The sequence below is a fragment of the Chlorocebus sabaeus genome, chromosome 17, assembly GCF_047675955.1.
Source record: "Chlorocebus sabaeus isolate Y175 chromosome 17, mChlSab1.0.hap1, whole genome shotgun sequence".
Classification (NCBI taxonomy): Eukaryota; Metazoa; Chordata; class Mammalia; order Primates; family Cercopithecidae; genus Chlorocebus; species Chlorocebus sabaeus.
This window is the reverse complement of record NC_132920.1, coordinates 68,766,814-68,792,843: the sequence shown is the minus strand read 5'-3', so window position 1 is coordinate 68,792,843 and position 26,030 is coordinate 68,766,814. Positions and strand designations below refer to the sequence as shown.

At 36.0% G+C, this 26,030-nt stretch overlaps 1 protein-coding gene across 3 annotated transcripts in view; it reads right to left on the bottom strand.

Moving 5' to 3' along the window:
• Window positions 1-26,030, bottom strand: part of ADGRB3 (adhesion G protein-coupled receptor B3) — a 734,436-nt gene that overhangs the window by 394,361 nt on the left and 314,045 nt on the right. For all 3 annotated transcript variants that reach the window (XM_008013603.3, XM_073006121.1, XM_008013605.3), the window contains 2 exons: window positions 19,191-19,292; window positions 18,713-18,819 (listed from right to left, as the gene is read on the bottom strand). In XM_008013603.3, the coding sequence (XP_008011794.2) occupies window positions 18,713-18,819; window positions 19,191-19,292 (209 nt within the window). The remainder of the gene's footprint in view (window positions 1-18,712; window positions 18,820-19,190; window positions 19,293-26,030) is intronic.

The following is a 26,030-nucleotide window of genomic DNA, read 5'->3' as shown; positions in this document are numbered from 1 at the left end:
TGCTGGGTCTTCAGCAACAGAATGAACTATTAAAATGCAAAGCTTAAACTAGTTTGATGGCCAGAGAAATGTGCTGCCAATTCTCACATTTGCTTGTTGTATAGTTCAAGGGAGGAAAAATATCTTAAAATGCGAAAGAATAGTAAAGTAAGAGAGGGTAAAGAAAGAGCAAGAATCCATTATACTTTTACTTGTTTACTGAAAGTTTAATCTGTACCTTTTCTTTGCTAAATTTGTTATAAAATTAACTAAAAAAATCATGACATAATAATGAACAGGTCAGAGAAATGTTAAAGTACATTAATTGTAATTATCAATTTCCCAACAAGAACTGTGCCAACAAATCTTTTAAAGTAGGGCAATCAATCTGAACTAATCAAAAAAGTATAAATTTTCTAAGTATTATATTTCAAAAAGTGTTGAAATCTCAGATATTTTCCTTTTCTTTTTCTGTAAAGATGTCTAAAACAATTTTGGTAAAATAAAATTTTCAGAGACATGCTTTATTTCCATTGTGTTATGCTAAAAGCCATAACATATTTAGGTGCTTTACTTTTCCCTATTTTCTTCTTTCATTTCCTTTCATCTCTCTTTGGTAGCTGCCATCAACCATGAACTAAAACCCAAATGATTGACGCGGCATCAGTAATTCAGCTCTTGCCTATCTCTATAGTGTCAATGCTAATTGCTTGGTAATGGAGCGGTATTCACGAATTTATTCATGAAAGAGACACAGCACTGGCCAATAAGAAGGACATGAACCCTCAAAGTAGAAGCCAGCTGGTTTCTACTTTGTACCAGGCTGTACCACCAGGCTGAACTCCAGTCCTGCTTCTAAACTGCTGGTAATTATTTGTAATTTTCTGTTCAGGTCATGTGTTTCATGACTTCAGATTTTTGCAATAGATATCCTACCCTCTTTTCTTCCATGGTCTCTTGTTTAAAAACCACTCATATTTAGTTCTTGTTCTTCTAAATAACTAAACAGAGTTAATCAAAGCCTTCTCTTGTTATCTCTTAAACAGACATGACTTTTATCACAGAAAATGGTAATTATTTGCTTAAATATTTTTCTGTCCCAATAGTCTTTCTGACACTTGAGGGTAGGCTCCCTGCCTTATTCACAGTCTTAGCAAACAGCATAGCAAAATTTTGTTGCAGTGAATTCAGTTGTTATGCCCTAAGTACACCTTTGTGGTGCAATACAATGGAATGGATTTTAGAGCCAGGGGTGCCTAGGTTTGTGTTTCAACTTTGCAGCTTATTATTCATGTAATTGAGTTCATTGGAGACTCAGTTTACCATGTCTCCTCTAAGATTTGAAAAATGGATCTATATATTAAAAATGTTTTAAAAGTCATTTTCTTAACACAATTAAACCCACACAAGCCTAAGATAATTAGCAGAAGCTAGAGCATACAGGAAAGCATATTGCTCTCCCACGGTCTCTGTGCCCTACATGATCTAGTTCCTGTGGACTTCTTCCCCCTTCCCCGCCATTTGCTGTGCTTTAGTGGCACTTATCTTTTTGCTCTTCCTCAATAACATTAGGTACATGCATATCTCAGGGCCCTTGTCTTGCTTTTTTTTTTTTTTTTTTTTTTTGCGCGAGTGGGGGCGGGGTGGGTGTGGGTGGTGGGGACCTTGAATAGTCTTTCCACAAGCATTCATATGCTTTTTGTCACCTTCTCAGAAAGGTCTTACCTGACTTCCTACCTAAAATGGAATCCTTGTCATTCTCAGTCATCTCGTCAGACTTCATCGTGCTCAACCTTACCTGCCATTGTGCCATCTATGTCTTGGTTTATTCATTTTTCTTCCTGTGCCATTAAGATATTAATGTAAGCCTTCTGGAGGAGGAGGTTTTGTTTATTATTTTATTCCCATTATCTAGAAGTTTATTCAATATACTGAATGAATGAGTTAAAGGAATGAATGGGTTAATGAATCAACTTCCATTTATGCTTACATTGTTAGGTCATAGGATTAAGTTAGGCACACTTGAAAGACGTAACTCACTCATGGACATAGTCCATAGGAAACACTGGTAACAAATAGCATGAGACAAACACACTATGTAACTTAAAGAGGTAGTGCTGCTTTTGAGCTGAAAAATGTCTGGTGCTCTAGCTGCACTTGTCCTTTTGCTCTTCCTCAATGGCATTAGGTACAGGCATGTCTCAGGATATACAAGAAGTATGAGGAAGGTTTTGAAGAGAAATGAAGCTAATAGAGTCTAACCTAAAAAAAGTCATAAAATTCAGTCCTCAGTTTTGTGCTGGCAATGCAAATCACAGCTGTGATACTCAAAGCTGCAGAAGATTAAATTGTTCTCCATTAGGAATAGAATGTAGCAATTGTTGCCACGGTAAATAATTAATGTCTGACTGCCTCAAATCGGTCCTTTCTCTATTATTTTGGCAACCCATACCTGTGCCTGTGAGGGATTTAACCTGTACAGATCTAATGTATGCTTCTCCTCAAACAAAAACATCACAACATAGAATTGAATCTTGAGGAATAAAACATTTAGACATGCTTTCTGTTTGCATTAAAAATAGTTACAGAAGGCACTGGATGGCTCAACTAATATGAAAGCCAGTCTGTCACGTCTAGGTCAGCATCAAATCTGGCCCAAGTCAGTAGTAAATAAACGTCATTGCCATCTGACAGCTGCTTAGAAGGCTTATGTAGAATGAGTTGTTGTCAGTCCAGCTCTTAGCAAACAGGTGCCCAGATGACAACACCAGCTCTAACAATTGACACTGATTAGCATCCTTCCTGGCATTGTCAGTGAAAAGCACTCGGGACAAATACCTTGTAATATTTTCACACACTGGTGAGACTATTCATTGCCTTTATACAGGGTATAAAGAATGTTTGAATAAGATACGTTTCTGTCCAGAATGTATTTAGTTGAAAGACAATTTCCTAGTTCTTGATCTTCTATACACAACACATACATACTGTGAAGAGCTCTCTCTCTCTCTCTTTTTTTTTTTTTTCCTTATGTCTACCCTTTCACCACCTATTTCCTAGAATGGCATATCCAAGTTTATCTGCTAGATTGTTTTCCATTTTTTCTTTCTGGATTATGAAATTGAGAATCAATGGGTTTGCTCATCTTACCTCTTCTCTGTTTCAAACTGTCCTTTATTTGCATTCTACTTCTCCTCCTTTGTTGTTGTCTCTATGGTTTAATTATACGGTTATTCCTAAGATTTTGAATCCCATCCAATCCCTTCTTCAATATTTCTCTCTCAAAAAAAAAAAAATGGCCTGATATCATATATCTTATTTAAATACCAACTTCTCTTATTGCTACTTCCTTTCAACTACTGTCTTCTCCCCAGTTCTCTTCAAAATCAATTTATCAGAGGTACAAAATTTGGTTTGAGCCCAACAACTTTTTAAGTTGTAAACTAAAATTTCCAGTTACCTACAAAGTATGCTTTCTGGAAATCTTGCTAGTATGCCATGTTTATGCAGCAGTTGTAATCATAAAACCTAGATTTAAATTGTGGTTCTACTACGTATTACAAAGAACCACTGGAAAAATTATTTAACTCTCTCCTAGGATGATTTATATGTAAAAAGGAGAAAATAATCACATTGTTATTATGATGGGTTAATATAAAAATAGAGGTTAAAGGTGGACATTCAATTACTGTTTCTTCTTCTCCCAAATTCAAGATCCAGTTTCTCTAAATACTAGCTTATGCAGTGTTTCTCTTCTCCATCCTTTTCCTATAGACACGAGATGGATCCTGGTATAGGTCTTCAGTACTTAACTTCCAGAACGTTAATTCTTTCTTCAACTGAATCTAATTGGCTATTTATTCTATTCATTAATTTCAATGACAATATTTCACTTACAGAAGTTCTGTTTAAAGTTTTTCTTTCTTTTTTTTTTTTTTTTTTGATACAGAGTCTGGCTCTGTTGCCCAGGCTGGAGTGCAGTGGCGGGATCTCAGCTCACTGCAAGCTCCGCCTCTCCGGTTCCCGCCATTCTCCTGCCTCAGCCTCCCAAGTAGCTGGGACTACAGGCGCCCGCCACTGCGCCCGAATAAGTTTTTGTATTTTTAGTACAGACGGGGTTTCGCCGTGGTCTTGATCTCCTGACCTCGTGATCTGCCCGCCTCGGCCTCCCAAAGTGCTGAGATTACGGGCGCGAGCCACCGCGCCCGGCCCTTAAAGTTTTTCATATTCTTTAATTATTTAACTGTGATTTCTGTTCTTTCACATCTTAATGATTTTAAACAATATATTATAGTTTCTAAAATATTTTCTATTCTTTTAAATTTCTTGTTTTGCTAAGTCTCTTGATTTCTGCATTTGCTGATTCTTCCTCATAATGTTTTGCTTTGTGACATTTATAATTATTGTAAACATATTCAGTGGGATATATTTATCTTTTGGGAGCCCCGAGTGCCTGGTTTGTAAAACAGTTGTTAGAGATGCTTTTGAGTGCATTTCTCTGGGAGTGGAACCTTCAGGCAGTTCATTGGTCCTGAATCAATTTATGCAAATTTTCATGTTAATTCCATCTGTTCTTGGTTTAGACTAGGAGTTTCCATTTCTGAAAGGCAATTTACTTCCTCTTCTCCAAGAAACTCTGTATGAATTACAAATTTCTTAGACATATTGCAGGCCTGAGAATGCATAAGGTTTTTCTACTTCATGAGGCTAGAGCAGCAATACAGTGCTGGGTCATTGCTGGAGGCTTGGAAGGGCATCACTGCTTGCGTGAGAAGTGTTGTTAGCATCTTCACGAAGGCTTTAGGACCTCAGTTCCTAGCACGCAGGGCTTATATATGATCTAACATTGCAATAGCTTTTTCCTATAGTTCTGGCTTTGATATCCTCCTGCGTTAATTTCCAATACCACAAGATCTTTCTTTTGAAAATCCTAGGTCTTTCTTTTGAGAGAAGCTATAAGTCAATATTTGAAAATATATACTTCCTATAGTTTATGCAGAAGTCATTATGATCTATAATGGTCAGCTTGGTTCACCCCACTGCTTTATTATGACTACTACAGGTACTTTAGTAACAATCTGTTTAAATTTCTCACCATTTCTCCCTGCAATAATCATGGATTCTGTCTTTGCTCCCTGACTCATGCTATTCTATTACTTTAAATGCTCTCCCAAAATCCGCTCCTTAAATCGTTCTCTCTCTTTTCTCCTTCATGAATTCTTTTCGGATAACTGCAGTCATGATATGATCTCTATTTTCAGGCTCACAGAAGTAATCTTGCGTATCTTATATCACTATAGTGTTTGTCCTGTTATCCATTCCACTAGAACATAAACTCTTAAAGAGCCTGTAGTTTCTTCTTCATCTTTGTTTCCCCTATAATCTCTAAAACACTATGTGACACACAAAAGTACCTGTTCAAAGGGCTTGCTGAATTGAACTAAAACTACAGGAGGATTTTTTTACTTTCAGCAACTATAATCCACAAATGTTGGCAAGGTAAAAGCAAGAATCCATAATTATTCAAAACAAAGAAATACATAATAATTGGAGAACTTTTACATTTCCTGACAGAATTGTCTTGTAAACTATATCCAATTAATATAAGTAGGCAAATGAATTCAGAAATTTTAGAAATCTACAGTTATATACTTGCTACCTTTAGAAAATGATAACAACAATAATATATCATTCTGACTATATGGCAAGCATGAGAATACATGTTTTAAAGGGGTACCTCACTTGAGCTTTAAAATGATCCTTGGAGGTGCCATAATGATTCACATTTACAGATGAAGGTGTGGAGACTTAGTAAGGTTAACTGCATTCTCCAGGATTGCATAGCTCCTAAGTAGTGACTGTAGAGATCTGAGCCCAGGCAGTCTGATCCGTAGTCCATGTGCTTAGCTAATACTATATGCTTCACTCAGGTTTGATATGGTGCTTTCATTAGAAATTGTCAAAATGCTTATTTTGACAATATTTAAGTGTATTCATATGTTTAATATGTTCAGAATATTTAAAAATCATTATCAACCACGTTTATGTTAAGGAGAAATTCAATATTTTTCATATGAAGAAACAAAAGACATGAAGCAACTCACTGGACTCTTGAGGTATTGAAAATTATTTGAGTAGTAGTTGTTATTTTGGAATATAATGTGTAAGCATTTCTAAAGCCATTTACCAATACCTATAGAAGATTTTGTAGGTAGATTTACTCAAGTAGAGGTTGAATAAAAACCTAAGGATACCTTAAAGACTCCATTTCCTTTGGGTAGCGTGTTTTTATTATTGCAATTTAATCATGGAAATAATTCAGAAAGGTTTATTTCCTTTTACAATGATAATTATCAGCAATTATGCTTGCTCACATTGCAACACTGTGAGCATCACTGCTCCAAAGAACAAGTCTTAAAAGTTTCTGTGTCGTTCATATTTACTACTATTGAGAAGATCAACAGTGAAAGGGGGAAAAATGAGTCTAAAAATAGTTGCTCTTCAGAGTTCTAGATTAAGCTTCCTTGTTCTTTATATAGAGAGATGTGGAGAGGGTCACGGTTTAAAGAGTAGGTGTGTTTCTGAAATAACCTTATTCTTTTCTTTTCAAGCCTCCCACTGCCAGCCACAGTTGCCGCTATTGTGTGAATCTTAAAAAAAGGTTTATCACGGTTGCTCTGTGCAAATGACACATTTTAAACATCATATATTTATATATTATTTTCAGCATCAACTCCTCCAGTCCATCTGTAAGGTGTATTAAAGGCTTTCACAGCTCTAAGTGGCTCCAATTAAAATATAATTATACATAGAGCTTTTTCATACAGCAACAATCTAACTATACATTTTTTAATTTTGTTCATAATCTGTCATATCCTAAGACCAAAGTCACTCATTAGACAATGGTATTTGATTATTTACAAATCTACCTGAAGTCTCCACAAGATATAGAGATTATTCTATATGAAAAAGAAGATATACCCTTAGTTCTGGTAAGTGAATATTTCTTAATTTTCCCTATGTCTGATATGAAGAGTTTGTGTTCATCTCAGGGTTGCCCTAAAGTGAAAAGATCAAGTCTGAAAATAAAATCATTGTCTGGAGACAATATGATAGGGCAGATCTGGTCCAGAATTTCACTGCATAAATCATATATGTATCACACAGAACTCAGAATTGTGGGTTGAACAGCATTTGGCCAAAAGTGCTTTGCATATCCCAGTTTCTTGTCTGAGGAATCTCTGAAGTAAGAGATTGGACGGCATGGATTTGAGAACTGTAAATTATTGTTATGGGAATAAACTGAGCCATGGAGAAAACTGAGTCTGGTATTTACTGTGCATATTTTACTGTAAAACCTGAAGCTTCCAAAATAAGAATGAGAGCATAGTAAATTTGCCTACCCAATATAAACAATGGATAGCTTTAATTTCAGAGTTTTTGGCTAGAATTTGACAAAACTACAATCCTGAGCAAAGGACATATGTAGGTGAGACTTCTTGTCTAAACGTCAAACAAATCTAGATGTTCTCATAAATATTTTGAGCCAGCAGATGGAACTAGAGCATGCTCTATGAGCTTAAAACAGTATGGTGGCCACAAACTGGCGCCCAAGCTTTTAGGAACCTCCCTCAATCTGAAGCAGAGCACTAAGTAACATGATGTTTCTCTATGGGTTTCTCAATTCTATTTCCGTTACTTGACTTTTCTGGTTCTAGGGATTGTATATCAGTCAGAACAGGATAGATTATGCTGTGCTAACTACTTCAAAATCTCAGTACCTGAAAGCAACAAAGGAATATTTATCACACTGCATATGCAACCCACATCATCAGGGAGGCTCTGTTTATTATAGTCCTTCAAGGGCTTGAGATGATGGAGGATAAAAGACCTTGCAATGGCGATGAATGACACTCTCAGGCCTGACACGGCAATAGTCACCTCCATGCACAACCAATTGACCAGAACTAGCCACACAGGTACCTAACATCAAGGGGGTGAGGAAGTACAATCCTCCCATATGCCCAGAAAAGGAAAATCAGGTATCATCTAATATGATATGTTTTGTGATGGTATGATGCTAACTAACTGTCATTTTACTTCTTTGCCTCTCTCTAGTGCCAATGGATTCATTCATCAAAATATCAACGCTGGATAAAACCTACCACAGTGCTTCTCAAACTTTAATGTGCAGTGAATTACAAAGAGCACTTTTCAAAGTTGCTGATTCTGATAAAGTAGGTCTGGGGCAGAGTCTGAGATGCTACATTTCTAACAAGCTCTCAGGTGCTGCTGATACTTCTGGTCCTCAGAAAACATTCTGAATAGCAAGGCTTTAACAAATGCCTTCCCTGCACCTGCATTCAAGTAGCTCAACTTTGTTGCAGAAAAATCATAACCAAACTGACAGCTATACTCTAAATTCTGTATTTCAGACTTCAGGTTGTATGCAATGCAGCCTGCTAATCCTATTATATTTCTTGAATGGGCTTATTTTCAACCTTCTGGAAATTACTGTTTTATACCTTTGCATCTCTCTTGAAAAGACACACGTTTCCTCCTAAATCCTCACTCTTAGCTAATGATCCTGCCTCATACTAAATGGAGAAAAAAGAATCCATCAGATGAAAACCCCATAATCTCTCCCACACAAAACCCACTAAGCTCTTTTCACTGTATTCATCTTTCCCATCTGCTTTCCTCTGGTTATAATGGAGAAAGTATCTTTTCTCCTAACAAAGTCAATTTTTTGACATTTGCTATGGCTAACATATCTTTTTGCCTTGTTGGGTTTTCTTGAATTTTTCATGTTTCTCTTCTAAATTTTTACTGGATAATTTCTTTTAACATATAAAAATGTTATAATATTTCTCATTTAAAACAAAACAAAATAATACAAAACCCTTTTTTGGCCTTACATATCCTCCTAACTACTACCCTGTTCTGCTCTCATTCATCATCAAAATTTAGAAAGGGATGAATACACACCTTTTTTACTTCCTAATCTCCTGTTCTTTGTGCTGATGACTTCCAAAATTATTTCCTGTCCAAAAATTAGAATCTGAGTTTCCGACTCCCATATCCAATTACATTCTCCAGATTTAATAGAAACAACCTTTGACAACCCCCAACCTCATCTGTCCCAAATTATTCCTCGTGGTCCTGCCTTCCCTGCCTCAGAAAAATGACATTATAACCAGCCAAATGTGATTACTAACCTTAATAAAGGACACCATCATCTCTCGTCTGGATTACTGCAGCAGGTTTCAAAGCTTCCAGTCCTGCCACCCTATGGTCTATCCCCCATAGAAACCTCATATGACCCTCTTTAATTAGATTTAATCAAACCATCCCTCTTCTCAATGCATTGCCATTGCACTTATTATTAAATCCAAACTCCTAGCAAAGGCCTTAAGGCACAGCTCTCCAGCCTCATCTCATGATACTCTGTTTCTGCTTACTACCTCTGGCCAGTAGATCTTTTTGCTTTCTTAAAGACCTCAAGGTATTTCCGAATGTCATTTTCACTACATGGAATGTGCTGTCATTTCCTGACATAGTCATTCTCTCCACCCTTTACATGTTCATCTCATGCATTCATCTCATCTTTCAGGTCACAGTATTAAATGTTATTTCTAAGAAGAAATAGAGAGACCTCACTGTTTGTTTGTTTGTTTGTTTTTTATCTGAAATCATTTCCAAACATTATTCTGTATGTTGGCACCCTGCTAATTTCCTTTAACATATAAAAATTTGAAGTTATTTTTAATCTCATCTCCTGTCTATTTATATTTATATTGAATTTACTGTGTATTACATTCAAGTTGCTTCCCCAGGTCCTTTAGCTCTACTTGGCACATAGTTAAAGGGCAATGATTATTTGTATAATGAATTAATGGGTAGATGAATGGATAAATGATTGAATAACACAGTGTAGTTTCTTTTGTAATTTTTTTCCCATTGGTATTAGTCTGAATATACTTCTCTATATAATTATATTCGATTACCATTATACTATACAATTATATATACTCTATATATATATATATAAAATATAATATACAATTATATTTCATCCTATAAATAAGTTTCACTTCAAAAAGTTTCAGACGAGATCGGGCCCACTCAGTGTTGTATGGCCGTAGACATTTCAAAAAGTTTCAATGCCTAAAACTGACTCTAACATTTATCCTCCAAGTCACACTAAAAGCATACTTTGGGAGAAGCTTAACACTCTCCTTGGCTTTTGTTGATATAATCAGTAATAAGTTATAAGGTTAAAAATAGAAAAAATAGTATATCTATTAGAGATATTTCATATATATACATATATGTATGTATCTCTATATGTATGTATATCTATACTATAGTATATCTAGATATACTAAAAAATAGTATATCTATTAGAGATATTTCTCATATATACATATATGAAATATACATTTGAAATATACATATGTGTGTATATATGAAATATCTCTAATAGATATACTATTTTTTCTATTTTTAACCTTATAACTTATTACTGATTATATCAACAAAAGCCAAGGAGAGTTTTTATATGTATATGTTTGTATATGTATGTATACGTATATGAGATATATATATATATCTCATTGGCTTCCTTAAAATTTCAAAGGGAACACAATCATATGTGACTAAAGATTATTTTTCTTTTTTATAATACAATTTAAATCTACTGGTTTGGGATAATGTCTCACTTATGTAAGACTAGTGATTTTTGTCATTGCAACTAGAAAAACTCACATAAATTACAAAAATGACACTTTCAAGGACATCAGAGAGCTATGTAAGTAGTGAGAATCAGATGAACTAAACTGCCAGAAAGTAGAGATCTTTTCTGAGGTAAGCCAAATATTTCATTCATTTTTTTTTTCTCCTGTGAAAGTTTGTTAATTCTGGGTAAGAACTGAGGGTCAAGCATGGGTCAGGCAGATTACCTCTGGGGTAGAAAGAGAAATTAATGTAATTTGGTTGGCCAGAGATGGAAAAATACAGTGAAAATTTCAGGGGCCCTAAAAATCCTGCTCATATATATATATATTTTTTTCCTCATGAGAGATTCACCGAGCTTTTGACCTGTGTAAAAAGCTGAGGAGATAGGATGAAAAATTATTAAATGCAAAACTGCAATTTTCCCTTTCCTTTAAGAGCTTTGGGAACTGAGGGAAGAGTCCAGTGTTAAGCACCCAGTTGGCCTCACCCTCAAGACAGTTGACAGATTTGAAGTTGCTTGGGCAGAAAGTTAGAACATGGAAGTAGCAACTACTGAAGGCTGAGCTGAATCTCCCTCGGTCTCTCAGAGCTGACAGGATGGGCACATGTAGGCTCTAGAAACATCATGGAGAAAGGCAGCCTAAGCAGATGTAGTCTTATTAAAAGTGCAAAATAGTCCTGACCCAGATCAATTTCTGATTGAATGAAAGTATTAACTCCTCATTGTATTTGAATAGCTAAGGAAAGGAAGGATATTTTCTGGGATACATTAGCCAGTATGATTTGAAGACCATACGTTTATTTTATGCAATGTCTGACATTCAATAAAATATTACTGGATATGAAAAGTGGCCAGGAGATACGACAGACAAAAATCAAAGCAAAGTAGACTCACAGATTATGCAGATGTTACAGTTATAAATGTACTTTGGGAGGCTGAGGCGGGCGGATCACGAGGTCAGGAGTTCCAGACCAGCCTGGCCAACATGATGAAACCCCATTTCTACTTAAAATACAAAATTAGCTGGACATGGTGATGGGTGCCTGTAATCCCAGCTACTCAGGAGGCTGAGGCAGGAGAATCGCTTGAACCCCGGAGGCAGAGGTTGCAGTGAACCGAGATCACAGCATTGTGCTCCAGCCTGGGTAACACAGCGAAACTCTGTCTAAAACAAATAAATAAATAAATTACAAAATAGACATTGTCCATTCTTTGGAGAGTCCCAAAAGTGTTCTGATATTAAAAACAGAAACAAAGTGTATTCTAGACTAGGAGTCAGTAAACTATAGCCTGCAGGCCAAATCCAACCCATTGCCTGTTTTTGTATAAAGTTTTGCTGAAACACAGCCATGCCCATTTGTTTATTTATTGTCTGTAGCTGTGCTCTTGTACTACAAAGCAAAGTTGAAGAGTTGCAACAGAAGCCATATGGCATGTAAAGTCTAAAATATTGACTATCTTGTTCTTATAGAAACAGTTCACCAGCCCTGTTCTAGACTTATAATACAATACATAAAGTTACTACAATTGAAAGCTTTCTTACAGGCATAATGGAAAACTCATCAGGAATCTGTGAAATATGTTGTAAACTCTGACATATGAATTGCTTAGAAAAGAAAGATTTAAGTAACACCTCCCTTCCAAGTTTGTTTGTTTCCCATCAGTGTCAATAAATGTTAGCTATTATTATTTGCTGAAAACACAGGGAACACATAATTTTATTCAGGACCACATGTTAAAAACTCCATAACTGTGGAGCTGAACTCAGATCTCAAAACTCTAGCAGGTGGTTCTGAATAAAATAAAGAGGCTTCTGCCCATTTTAGAGAAAGCAATGTCCTTTAATTTTCCTTGTTATTGTTGGGTTCTGCAATGATTGTTTGAATTCCTAAATGAGTACTCACAACATTTTGGAGTGTGGCGACAATAATTAAAAGGCAGTCAAATGCTATGTCTTGAGTACTAAGAACAAAGTTGTCCACATGATTTCATGAGAGGACTATGTAGTTAGAAATACGAGGTCAGGAGATCGAGACCAGCCTGGCTAACATGGTGAAACCCCGTCTCTACTAAAAAATACAAAAAAACTAGCCGGGCGAGGTGGCAGGCGCCTGTAGTCCCAGCTACTCGGGAGGCTGAGGCAGGAGAATGGCGTAAACCCGGGAGGCGGAGCTTGCAGTGAGCTGAGATCCGGCCACTGCACCCCAGCCTGGGCCACAGAGCCAGACTCAGACTCCCTCTCAAAAAAAAAAAAAAAAAAAAAAAAAAAAAAAAAAAAAAAAAAAGAAATACATGTATATGGACGCAAAATCAAAGTAAAAATTAGTAATAATAATAACTCACAGTTACGGAATGTGTACTACGGCCTGGTAACAATCCTGTTCAATTTGTCTGGAGCGACTTCCTTATTGATTCAGGGTTAAGAACTTCCACGTGATTATAATGTTGTCAGGATTAAGAACTACTGATTTAGGTGCTCCTGGCTTTCCATTACTTGCCGTGTTCCTGCCTTATTTTATTACATAGAACTTGCAGAACAGGTAACTCCTGTCTCGCAGGCTTACTCACCCTCACCTAATTGGTTAATACTTGAAAATTAAAACCATCTGCTAGTTCCTATGACCAGCTGAACCTCGGCATTCATTTATTGGTTTCTTAATTGCTCATTAAAGAAACAGTAAGACTAGCATACTTTTTAGCTCAATACATACTTGTTGTAAACAAGACCTATGATGGTATTGTTTTGTTTTCTTCCCCCAAATAAGCTGCAGTAATAAAATGTGTTATCGTCTTTTAGGCAATGTGCTGAGCATTTGTGCAATGAGATGGTGACCAAAAAAGTGTGATATGTGAGGAGTTTTGTTGCATTAACTTGAGAGAAACTCGGGAGAAAAAAGGAAAGCAAATATTCACCTTTCTGTCTCTTTGTCTCAGTTTCTTTATCTCTCTTGGTCTCTCTGTCTCTCTTGGTCTCTCTGTCTCTCTGTAGCTCCAGCTATCTGTTCTAATAAACTACCCATAAGAGTAGAGGAAAATAAGAGGAATAAAGTCCTTAAACAGGATTCAAGCTCTTTAATATCTGTAAAATATGTTAGGTAAAGATAACTAAATAATCACTCCAACATTTGTATTTGTTTGTTTAATGAAGATTTGAATCATAGAAACAGAGTTTTAAGGAATAATAACCTAACACAGGACATTTATACCTAATTCTTCATATTTTCCTATGGAAGAGCTTCCATTAGAGTAGTATCTTTAGCCTTTCTCCATCTGCATCACTCACTCATCTCCAGGGAAGGAGGAGTGATATACCTGTCCAATACATTTGGGAGAAAGCATTGGTATGCTTGGACCACCTCCCTTTGCTTTAGATTTGTCTACCTAAAGGGGCATACATTCTGCCAGTTACACACAGCTTGTCTCCCCAGGTGTCTGTCTGTATGTATGCAAAAGAGAGGAAGAGGAAGAAGAGGAAAAAAGAGAGAGAGAAAGAGAATGTTGCCTGTGATTGTTCGCATACACCAAAGACAAAATAAGTCTATTTGTTCAAGTGTAGGCTGGCCCACTGGACCACAATATTTAGCCATGTTCTCCAAATAGCTTTATAAGTAATAAGAAACGATATTGTTAACTTATTTGACTCCTGTGCGTATTTTTCAAGAGTTCTGCAATTATGTTTGCTTTGTCTGGTATACAATTCAAAACATACTCCACAGTATGAAATGAAACATTAACATATTAAAAATTTAAAATTTCCAAGAATCTCACTACATTTAGCACTTTGTTCTTATATTCTCAATTTTATTTAATTGGGTATGTGTATTTGTGTCTTGTCTTTTAAAAAACAACAACATTGGTATGATAGTGTTTAACTTTGTATCTTATAAGGTTTCCAAATAAACTTAATAAGTATTAACATATTGACATCATCATGCAATGGCTGAATAATTTCATAAAGTGATTTCACCAATCACTACACATTTCCAGATATTTCGGGGCTAGAAAAATTGCACATGAAGGCTAATACTCGTTACTTTCATGTGGTTAATATGCATAAACATTAAGTCTGGCGTATCACCTTCTCAGAACTCTCCAGCTACCAGTATCCTTCTACTGATAAGAAAAGTAGCAAAGTCATACTTTACTCAAAAATCTATGAAATATTTATTAATAGTATACGCTTAGTATTGTATTAGGAACTATAGCAATGGAGGTTTGCAAAAAAAGAAAAAAAAGGTTCTTGACCTCAAATAATTCAAACCAAATGTCCAACATGACAGATTAGTGATTTTATATCTTAAACTTATTAATGGCCCTTTTGTTTACCTCAACTGATTTATAATTGAGAGTTCATAGAACATACACAACTAATGTTTATTAATGATAAAATTTCATTTCAAATTTAGGTGATTGCTATATATTTATAAAGTAGGTATACACATATATTGTAATCTATGTTTCAAATATTTGGAAAACATAGATCTACCTATTTTAAATATTTTTCTACAGTAGATTATAATTAATTATTATTGAATGAAATTTTTGAATATAGAGGGGTAAGACAATGAAATCTCTTAAGGATTAAATGTTGAAATGATAAACTACTAAAAGAGAAAAAAGCATAGTCTCCAAACTAACTTAAGAATTTGAGGAAGTCTCAAATGTTCTATATCACAAATACTATCTAGTTTTGCTACTTAGACAAAGCATGACTTAGCAAAACCTCAGAATGAGTAAGACTATGCAGAAACATTGATCTCATTTCTGTTTCCAATTGAGTATGCAGAGTATGGATGATGAGGCTGATGTGTGACATAAGCATTATTTAAAGTATAGATTCATTCATCCTATACTTTACTGAACATGTAAAAAGATCATGCTCTTTTCTTGTGTATGCATACATACACAAGCCCTAGATTTGTATATGTATGCATGTATAAATGTGTGTGTATATTTCATACATGTATTTGAGCATAATTCATATGCCAAAATATATGCAACGTCTATCTTGTCTCTATCTATCTATGTAACTACCAACTATCTATCTATCTATCTACTTACCTATCCAGCCATCTGTCCATATCTAATTTATCTATATTTTTCTACAGATACAGCTCAAATTAACAATATGTTGAGTTCTATAATTGTATTCTTATTGAAACAATTCTTTAAACTCAAAATCAATTTTCTGTACCCAGAAATATTAATGCCCATTGTTACACAACTCTTTCACAATGGTATGATTATTTCATATATCTCATTTGTTCCATTCCAAAACTTCCACAGGTGCTAAGATGATGGAACCAATTCCATTTTGTAAATAGCAAGATAAGACTTGAGTGTGATCATGTGACTTTTCCTAAGAACATGTACGCAGAAAATACTGCTCCCGGCAATAGAGTGTAGGACAGATGATTTCATATCAAAAGTCGAAAAGATTAAATGGCCTAAAGAAAAGAAACTAGGTTTTGGAACAATTGTGCCTAGGGCATACCTTTCACTCTTTACCTCACTGAAGTGGACTGCTCCCCTACAGATATTCAGTTTCTTTTTATGTAAACTGCAGCATGGACACCCATCTTGCAGATTCTTGTGAGGACTGGGATTCATTTATGAAAGTTTCCAGCCAAGTGCCTGGCACTATGTAGGAGCCGAATAAACAGAGGCAGCTTTTTACTATACAAGATCATGCACCTGATAATTGCAACCAAGTCAACAAGGGCATATTCATATCTGCTGTCAATTATTGACTGAATAATTTCAACAGGATTCACACTTTGAGAGTTCATTTCTTCTATTTCACTGAGTGTATCTATCTCATCCATCATCAGATGGCCTGCACTCAAGAATGAAACCTCATTTAAATATTGCAGTACAAAACAGTACATTTGGAAAGTGAAAATTTTCTGCAACAAAAGTGATACTATTCATTCTTAGCAAATTTGTAAAGATTGCTCTATTATTTACTTAATCCATGCAATTATTCCCATTCATCACCATGACTAAACAAGAACTGAATATGGATATAATTAAAGTAAACAAAGTCTAGTGACTAAAATCAGAAAAAAAAATCCATTAAAATTTAATCTATATGTTTTCACTTATACCTAATTTTGAAATATAATGGTCTGAGTTATTGAAAGCTATTAATAAAAGAAGCTTTATATTTCATATTCTTAAATTTTATATTATGAAACTAAGCTATATGTTATATTATCTCACATATATATTTTTGTCTCTAAATATAAACAAAAATGACTATAAAAATACATGTGTATATTTATATATCTGCATATAATATATAAATATAAAACCTTATTTATATTTCTATTTTTACATTTATATCAATATAATACATATTATATGATATATAAATATAAAACTTTGTATAATAAATATGTAAAAATAATTATGTATTTTTCTATATTATAAGTATATATAGAAATTAGCCAAGTAATCATCAATTACTGCTATACACATATCTGTAGCAATGGCCCTTGAACAACACAGGTTTGAACTGTGCAGTCCACTTATGTGCAGATTTTGTACTGCCTGTGCCACTCCTGAGCCTGCAAGACGAACCCCTCCTCTTTCTCCTTCTCAGCCTAAAGATAACGAGGATGAAGACTTTTATGATAATCTACTTCCACTATTCAAGCAAATATATCTTCTTTATGATTTTCTTAATAACATTTTCTTTTCTTTAGCTTACTTTATTGTAAAAATATGGTACAAAATATATGTAACATATGAAATATGTATTAATAAACTGTTTTTGTTATCAGTGAGCCTTCCTTACTGGTCAAGAACAGGCTATTAGTAAATTTGAAGGGAGTCAAAAGTTACATACAGATTTTCGACTGCCCTGGGGGTTGGCGCCCCTAACTGCCACATTATTTAAGGGTCAACTGCATATAGCTATACATAAGTATATATAATGACAAAATAATGCTCTAGAGAGTTAAACAATGATAAATTTAACTCCAAGTTTCGTAAGTAAACATGCTGTGCAGAATTTGACTTTCAGATTTTAAAAAATGCATTTCTTTGGTTTTCTGATAATGAAACAAATACTCATTCTATTTAGTTGATAGGGGTTGTTACTGTATAAGCTATTTCTTCATCCACAAGAATACTCTTTAGGATTCTTAAAAAAGTTTTGTATATTTTTGAGTGACAGTAAGAACCGTAAAAGAAAACATACGCACAACTAAACATAAAGGCATTTAAGTAAACATCACTCCTGCCAAGATTCAACTTCCCAGTTGGCTCATGTTCATATTTTGTTCTACACCCCACAGTGTTTACTCATGTATGGAGACCCTTTTGCCTGTCAGTATGAAATGACAACAGTCTGCAGTAATGACAATGACTTGTACTTGTAAAATAGCAGGCAAAATGTAACTGTGCTCAAAATATTCATGCATCATACTCTGTGAATAAGTCAATGATATGTGGGAAAAGAAGAGCTATTTTCGGAAAATTTGGCCCATGTAATCTTTTGGGAGTAATTAAGTTTCTCTGGTGCAATAACACTGTCATTTATTTTAATGTCTTAATCTCAAACTGCAGTGAACAATTTGATAGCTAAGTGACATAGCTTTACTATTGTCCAACTACTGAAAATTTAAATAATTTAATTTTAAAATGTATGATATTTTAAAATAAGTATTTAACACAGACTTAAGCCAATCACAATGCATATGTTTAATTTTTATAGGTAAAACTGAATAACAGATTTTGCTCAGGCCTTTCCCCCACTAGACAAGGGATTCTTTCATTTAAACAGCAGAATCCATAAAAACCCATGTCCTAGGAACAAAACAATTTAGCACCGACTTATAAAAATTAGCTTTCTTTCACATGGCTTTCTCCTTCAGGCATTTCTTTCTTAGAGATGTTACTGATTTGATTGTATCAGAAGGTTAAATTCTCACACCATGATCACTAGCAAAAAATAAACAGAGCAAGTACTAAAGCTGGCTTTGCACCTACTGAATGCTGCAAGTGTCTGTACTCATTTGATATGCATCTTGCAAAGCTCGGCTGTTCCCAGAAGGCCACTCCATGAAGACTGAGAGAGCAGCGTCTGCTAGTGGTGCCTGCGTGTCACAAAGAACAGAGAGAAGCTTTATAATAGGGATGCTTGAAGGCATCACACATAGTTGGGAATCAGGCTAAAAATTAAGTTTGTACTTTTTTTTCTTTAAAAAACATGCACATGAAATTGATATTTTGATTATTTCTTATAATGCATATTAGTCACACTGAGAAACAATTACACTAGCAATATTTTCTACATCTTTTCATTGGCTTCATTTATGAAGCACTTCACCAAAATTGTTTCATTATTTGCTTATCGGACAGACTTATTTATGGATATAAGACAAAAACATGACTTCATAAACCAACACCGCACGCTGTTCTTGGATGGGGATTATCATTAGGGTCGGGGTGGATCATCCTACTGTACCTGTGGCATTCAGGGGACATTGATTGAATGCCAAGTCGCCTGCTGGAGTCCTTTTCCACACCATGGACATCAGATAATCCTCAGGGCATATTTCATAAGGTGCTGCAATTTTAAACAAAGGGACTTGAATGTCAGTAGTGTTTAAAAAATTTTGGCAATAAACAATTTTCAAAGGCACCTCTCTAACTTTTTTTTTTTTAAGAGATGGGGTCTCACTCTGTTGCCCAGACTGGAGTGGACTGGCATGATCCTAGCTCACTGTGTAGCCTCAAACTACTGGGCTCAAGCCATCCTCCCTCCTGAGCCTCTTGAGTAACTAGGACTACAGGCATGTGTTGCCACATCTGGTTGATTTTTTCTTTTAATTCTATGTAGAGACAGGGTCTCCTTATGCTGCCAGGCTCATCTTGAGCTTCTCCCAAAGCACTCGGATTATAGAAGTGAGCCACCATGCACGTCCTCTTTCATTTTCTTTAATGTATGTTGTTTACTGAAATGTTAGTGGCATAAACATAGACAAAAACCCATCAGATTTCCTTTTTGTATCTACAAAATATTTACAGAATTGTAATTTCTTTTTAAACTGTTTACTGTGCAGACTATTTATAGAGGTCATTTGGATTTGCCTACAAGTTGAACATATTCAGGCATATCAATAAAAATATTTATAATACTTTAGGATGTTACACAAAAAAGTGACTTCCAACACATCAAAAGGCATATGAAAATTATTAACTATTAAATGTCAAAAATAAATAAGCATAAAGAGTAAAAATAAATAACTTTTTACTTCTTCAACTAAAAGCAATGATAGCAGTAAAAATATACCAATTTAATCTTTTTGTCATATTATATTCAAAATCTCAATTTAATTATTGAACAAGAAAATTAAAAATAACATCAAAAATAACAAATGTATAACTGAAATATAATGAAATGCAAAATAGTAGTGAAAGAATGACGTCTATCTATATTGTGTTAAAAGTGACATCTTGTTCCCATATGAAAGAATATTAGTCCCTTCTTTAGACACACACAATGTTGTGCTTTTTATACAACGTTGCCACTTACAGGTTCATATATCATTCTTCACTATTTGCTAGGGATCTCGTTTAGGTCTACTCTCCTCTGGATCACTTGTACCTAACGGTGTGTTTGCTGCATGAAGTTGCTCAAAATTGAATAAATAAATAAATGAATATATGCTTTATAAATACCTTGATAAATAAGTGAGGATCTTAAAATACTAAGTACATAAATAAATACAGGAGTGTGATTTCCTGGGAGAAACATCTTCTTTGCCAAATAATATAATATTTAATCCATGATCATCATTGTTCTACTGATGCCAATTCCACTCCAGAATTTACGAACTCATTAAATTACCTTATAGTTACTAGTAGGGGGAAGATGCAAGTTGACAAATTAAATCTTGAAATAATATTTTAAAAAATAATTACCCAAGATAAGATGAATGGTTTGAACCCATGGGGATTACAAAGCTGACAGTGTCACTGAAGATCACCTATTCCATCTCCTTCCTTTTTACAGATGAAGGCACCAAGCCCCAAAAAGAGGCAGCTTGTCTAAGGTGACAGAGCTGGTGGAGGTGTCAGCAGGACTGGATCCTAGAATCCACACTCCTCAGTCATCTTCCTTTTCTGTTTCCCACATATCCTCTTCACGACCTTGAATTATCTAAGATAGTCCTCTCCCTCTGAGTATATATAAATATATATTCATTTATTTATTCTAGGTTCCCATTAAAACACATAGGTGATGTTTTCAATTTGTGTCTTCTTTGCTTGGTGGAGGGTTTAGCAGTCAATTCAACCTTCAGCAGTCCCATTTTCATTAGCTGTCTCCTCCTAACCTTACCAATGATCTGCCAACAAACCTCATCTTAGTCTCACACAGTCTGGGCCTTGTCTGTACCACTATATTTTGACTTTTCTCACCTTCGTGGAAATACTTTCTTCAGCATCTTAAGCCTTTCTCCAACACTCCTCCACCAATCCCTCAGAGCATTCTTTCTTTGTCTCCTTCTCTGTGTACTTCTCAGAGTCATTCATAACTTACTTTTTCCTTATGTTAAATGTTTTTCTTGGATAATTTAAAACATATTAATAATAGTAATATAATCAAATTAGTATTCATTGAGCCCTTTTGGAGAGCTTTACATGCATGGACACATTTGCTCTCTCCCAACTACATACAAGTTAGCACCTATGAGTTAGAGGTGACTCTTATCCTTCTTTATCACATGGGGAAACAGAAGCAGAGAGAAGCAAATGAACTATTTTTCTTCCTCAAATTCCAAAGTTTTTTTTTTATTTTTTATTTTTTTTTTTTGAGACGGAGTCTCGCTCTGTCACCCAGGCTGGAGTGCACTGGCGCAATCTCGGCTCACTGCAAGCTCTGCCTCCCGGGTTCACGCCATTCTCCTACCTCAGCCTCCCGAGTAGCTGGGACTACAGGCGCCCGCCACTGCGCCCGGCTAATTTTTTTCTATTTTTTAGTAGAGACGGGGTTTCACCATGGTCTCGATCTCCTGACCTTGTGATCCGCCTGCCTCGGCCTCCCAAAGTGCTGGGATTCCAAAGTTTATTACATATTGAATCCAGGGGAGAAACTGAATGTAGGAGGGGGAGGTTGGATGGGGAGGAGTCATTTTGCCAGGTGCTCCAAACCTTCCCCACTGGGGAGTCTAGCCATGCCCTCCTGGCTCCATCAAATCACCTGGGCTGTTAAATAGGGTAGGAGAACTTTGCTGAGGTTGGAAAGGCCCTTTCCTAGGACACAAGAACTGGATTTGTCACAGTTTAGCTTGGGAATGGTGGTGATGAATAGGAAAGGACTCATTATAAATCAAAAATATAAAATAATAAAACTAATCACAAAAAAATCTACAACTCAAGTGAAGGTAGGGGCGGCCTCCAGTTAGGACTAACTCCCTCAATATCTTGGGAATAGAAACAACAGGAAAATAAGTTAAGAGATACAGCAGCCACCAGTAGCGAAGCACCAGTAACCACCCATTCCCACACTGGTCCCGAAGGTTAGCAAGCCAGAGCTACTTCACTGCCTGTTGCATCTGTGCCCCACCCTTTGGAAAGCACATGCTACTGGCCCTGCTGCCTCATCCCGCTTCCCACCAGCGGGCTCACGGAGGTCCTTGGAAGTGCCGGAGAGCAGCAGCAATGTCAGGAAGCAAAGGCAAGGCCCAGAGACCAGACAGTGGTGAGGGAAGGTACTGCTACAAAACTCGTGGTGTCCAGATTAATGCCAATGAAGGGGAATCAGTGGGAAAGAAGAAAAGTTAGTAAATGTTGGAGCCTCAATAAGTACGTAACCAATTGGTTTCTGATCCCACACTTTGCTTGTTATATGGCAGTCATGCCTGGACACATGCCCTCTACTTCCACTATGTATTAGGAACATATACAGTCATCCCTGTCATCTATGGGGGATTTGTTCCAGGATCTCCTGCAGATACCAACATTCACTGATGCTCAACTCCCTGATATAAAATGGTATAGTATTTGCATGTAACCGACGCTGTTCCTCCTGTATACAGTTAATCCTTGAACAACACAGGTTTGAGCTGCATAGGTCCACCTATATGTGGATTTTTTTTTCAACTAAACACTTATTAAAAATACGATATTGGCAGGATGCGAGACCTGCATCTAAGAAGGGCAGACTTTTCCAACACACAGGTTCTGCAGGGTGATCTGCAAGACTTGAGTAGACAGGATTTTAGTAGACACAGGGTCCTGGAACCAAGGTATGACTGTACCATAAGACATCTCTATACTATTTATAATACTTAATCCAATGTAAATGCTATATAAATAGTTGCTATAATGTATTGCTTAGGAAATAATAACAAGAAAAAATTTGTACATGTTCAATATAGACATCATTTTTTTTCTGAATATTTTTGATTTGTGGTTGGTTCAATCCACAGAGATGAAACCCATGAATACTGACAACCAACTATTTGTGTTTCTTTGGTTCAGATATCTTTCTTGGGTTTTGGCTGGCATAGCCAGTTTTTGAGAGGCATTTTTTACTTGGCTATTCCAAAGAAATCTCAAGTGAAGCTGCTCACACTTCAATTCCCAACATTATTCTCCACAATGCTGCTTGTTTCCTCTCCTTGCATTTCCTAACATTGCTAATGGTACTACAATCTTGTCCCCATAACTAAAACAATCAGATCCATCTTCTAGTCATCCTTATCTTACTTTTAACCTTCCCTGATTTTACATTCACCATTCACCCAGGCATTCATTCTGTCCTGGTTAAATTAGGGGAACAACCTCATTGGTTATTTCACGCACTTACCTGACATGTGCTGGGCCCACGTGCTAGGCTACATTTTTACCTAATACATGCTGTTAATGTAATATGTGCTAGGCCCTGCTTTAGAAAGAACCAATGGTGAATAAGAAAAGCAGTCTGGGCTGGGCACAGTGGCTCACGCCTCTAATCCCAGAAGTTTGGGAGGCTGAAGTGGGCGGATCATGAGGTCAGGAGTTCGAGACCAGCCTGGCGAAACCCCGTCTCTACTAAAGATACAACAATTAGCTGGGTGTGGTGGCATACACCTGTAGTCCCAGCAACTCTGGAGGCTGAGGCAGAAGAATCGCTTGAACCCAGGAAGCAGGGTTTGCAGTGAGCCAAGATCGCGTCACTGCACTCCTGCCTGGACGACAGAGTGAGACTCTTTCAAAAAAAAAAAGAAAGAAAGAAAGAATAAAGGAAAAGTAGTCTATCTAGTCATTCTTTTAGTCAAAGGGAGGAGGCAGAGGTGAAACAAACAATTATTTGAGTGCAATTGGGATGAGCACTTCAAACAGTAAGTACAGGGTGCTGTTTTAATCTAAAAACTGAAGAATTAAGGAAGGCTTCCTGGAGAAAGTGACATATAATTAAAACTGGCAGTGTGAGGTACAATAAATGCTCCAGGAAGAGAAAACAGTTTGTGCAAAGTCCTTGAAGCAAGGAAGAGCTTGGGGCATCGAGTTCAGCAGGGCTGGAAAGAGAAGAGTAAGGCCAAGTGTAATGGTCTGGTGAGACAGGCCATGATTAGAGCCTATAAGGCCCCATGGGCAGCCATTGCAGGGTTCTAAACAAGTGACATCATTCAATTTAAAATTTTAAGATCAGTGTGCCTTCTGTGGGTAGAACAGATGGCCAACGCCGTGGAGGAGACCAATGCAGTGCTTCAACCCTGAAACACTGATGGCTTTAGGTAGGATGATTAGACTAAAGATGAGAAAAATTGGTGGATACAAGGTAAATTGAGGAGGTAGACAAAACTATGCAGGAATTTAGGAAAACAAATGGGTCAAGGATGATGCTTGCTTTCTGAGCTGAGGAGCTGGGTAGTAAGTGGTGCTAATCTCCTCCATCTGCCCCCTTAATTCAATTTTCATGCCACATCAAAAGAGTAATCTCTAAGATAAAGTTTAATCCCATAATTTTCTGCTTAAAAACCTCCCATGCTTCTCCAGTACTGATAGGATAACATGGAAAGAACTGAGATAGCTGTGCTCAGTGTGATGCAAAGGCCCTGCTCGTAAGGGGCCTAGCCTACCATTCCCATCATGGCTCATATTTACTCTCCTATGCAGCAGCCACACAGTTAATTTTTCTGAATATTTTTGATCTGTGTTTGGTTCAATCCACAGAGGTGAAACCCATGGATACTCTTCTTATTTTGAGGGGTAAAATTCCTATTTATCCTTAAAATTCTGCTTAAATGATGTATTCCCCAATAACCCTTTCCTAATAGCTCAGTCATTGAATATATGAATATTATAGCTCTTCTCAGAACAGATTGAAAATACTTGGATACATCTGTGAATCTCCCTGATTCCCCAATGTTGCTTTTTAGGAGACTAGCCATGTTTTAATTTATCTTTTTAATCTGTTGTAATGAACTCCAGTGGTATCTAGTGTATAGTAGGTGTTGAAAACACTTTCATTAAATACATCACTTTTACTGGTGAAATAACATACCAGTGCTGTCCAATAAAACTTTTTGCAATGATAGAAATGTTTTCTATTTTCACTGTCCAGTATGGTAGGTGCTAGGAAAATGTGCCTCGTGCAATTGAGAAGTGAATTTTGGATTTTAATTTTAATTAATGTACATTTAAATTAAAATAACTACTATGTTGGACCGTACTGTAATAAATGATATTTATGTTTCTATAAATGCCAACCAAAAACTACTACAGAATACTAAAAGAAGGAAAATTAGAACAAATGTTAAAGTTCAAAAAATACATCATGAATAGGTTATTACATAATTGAATTCTAGATACAATGACTAGTCCGTTTTTAATAACGACATGGCAGTAGTTAATCTAATCTGACTGCCACATTTGATTATTCTTTTTGTTCCATCTATATATCCCACTTCTGTTCATTATCTCCTTCATTATCTCTTCATTTATAATCTTTCACTTTCATTTCACTTGTACTGTCTTTTTGGTTTTCAATGCTTTGAAATTCAAATTTCCTTTAGTTCCATTGGTGATCTTTGAAATACATTTCATAAAACCTGTTGCTATAGCTGAATACTAGATTTCCTGATTCAGTCGTGACATAAGAAAACTAAGATTCAATTTGTATCATGAACTTTTTCATTTTCCTGTGGGGGTATCAGAAAGTTTTTCACATTTAGTATTATTCTGGCAGAAGGTACTTCGTTGCTCCCTGCCCCTCCCCCATGGTCAATTGCGTGGTCAGAAAATGTGGTCATTGCAAATCTTAGCCACTAGATGGCACTGGTGAGCCAGTAGGGTGAAACGTTTACTGGGCCGA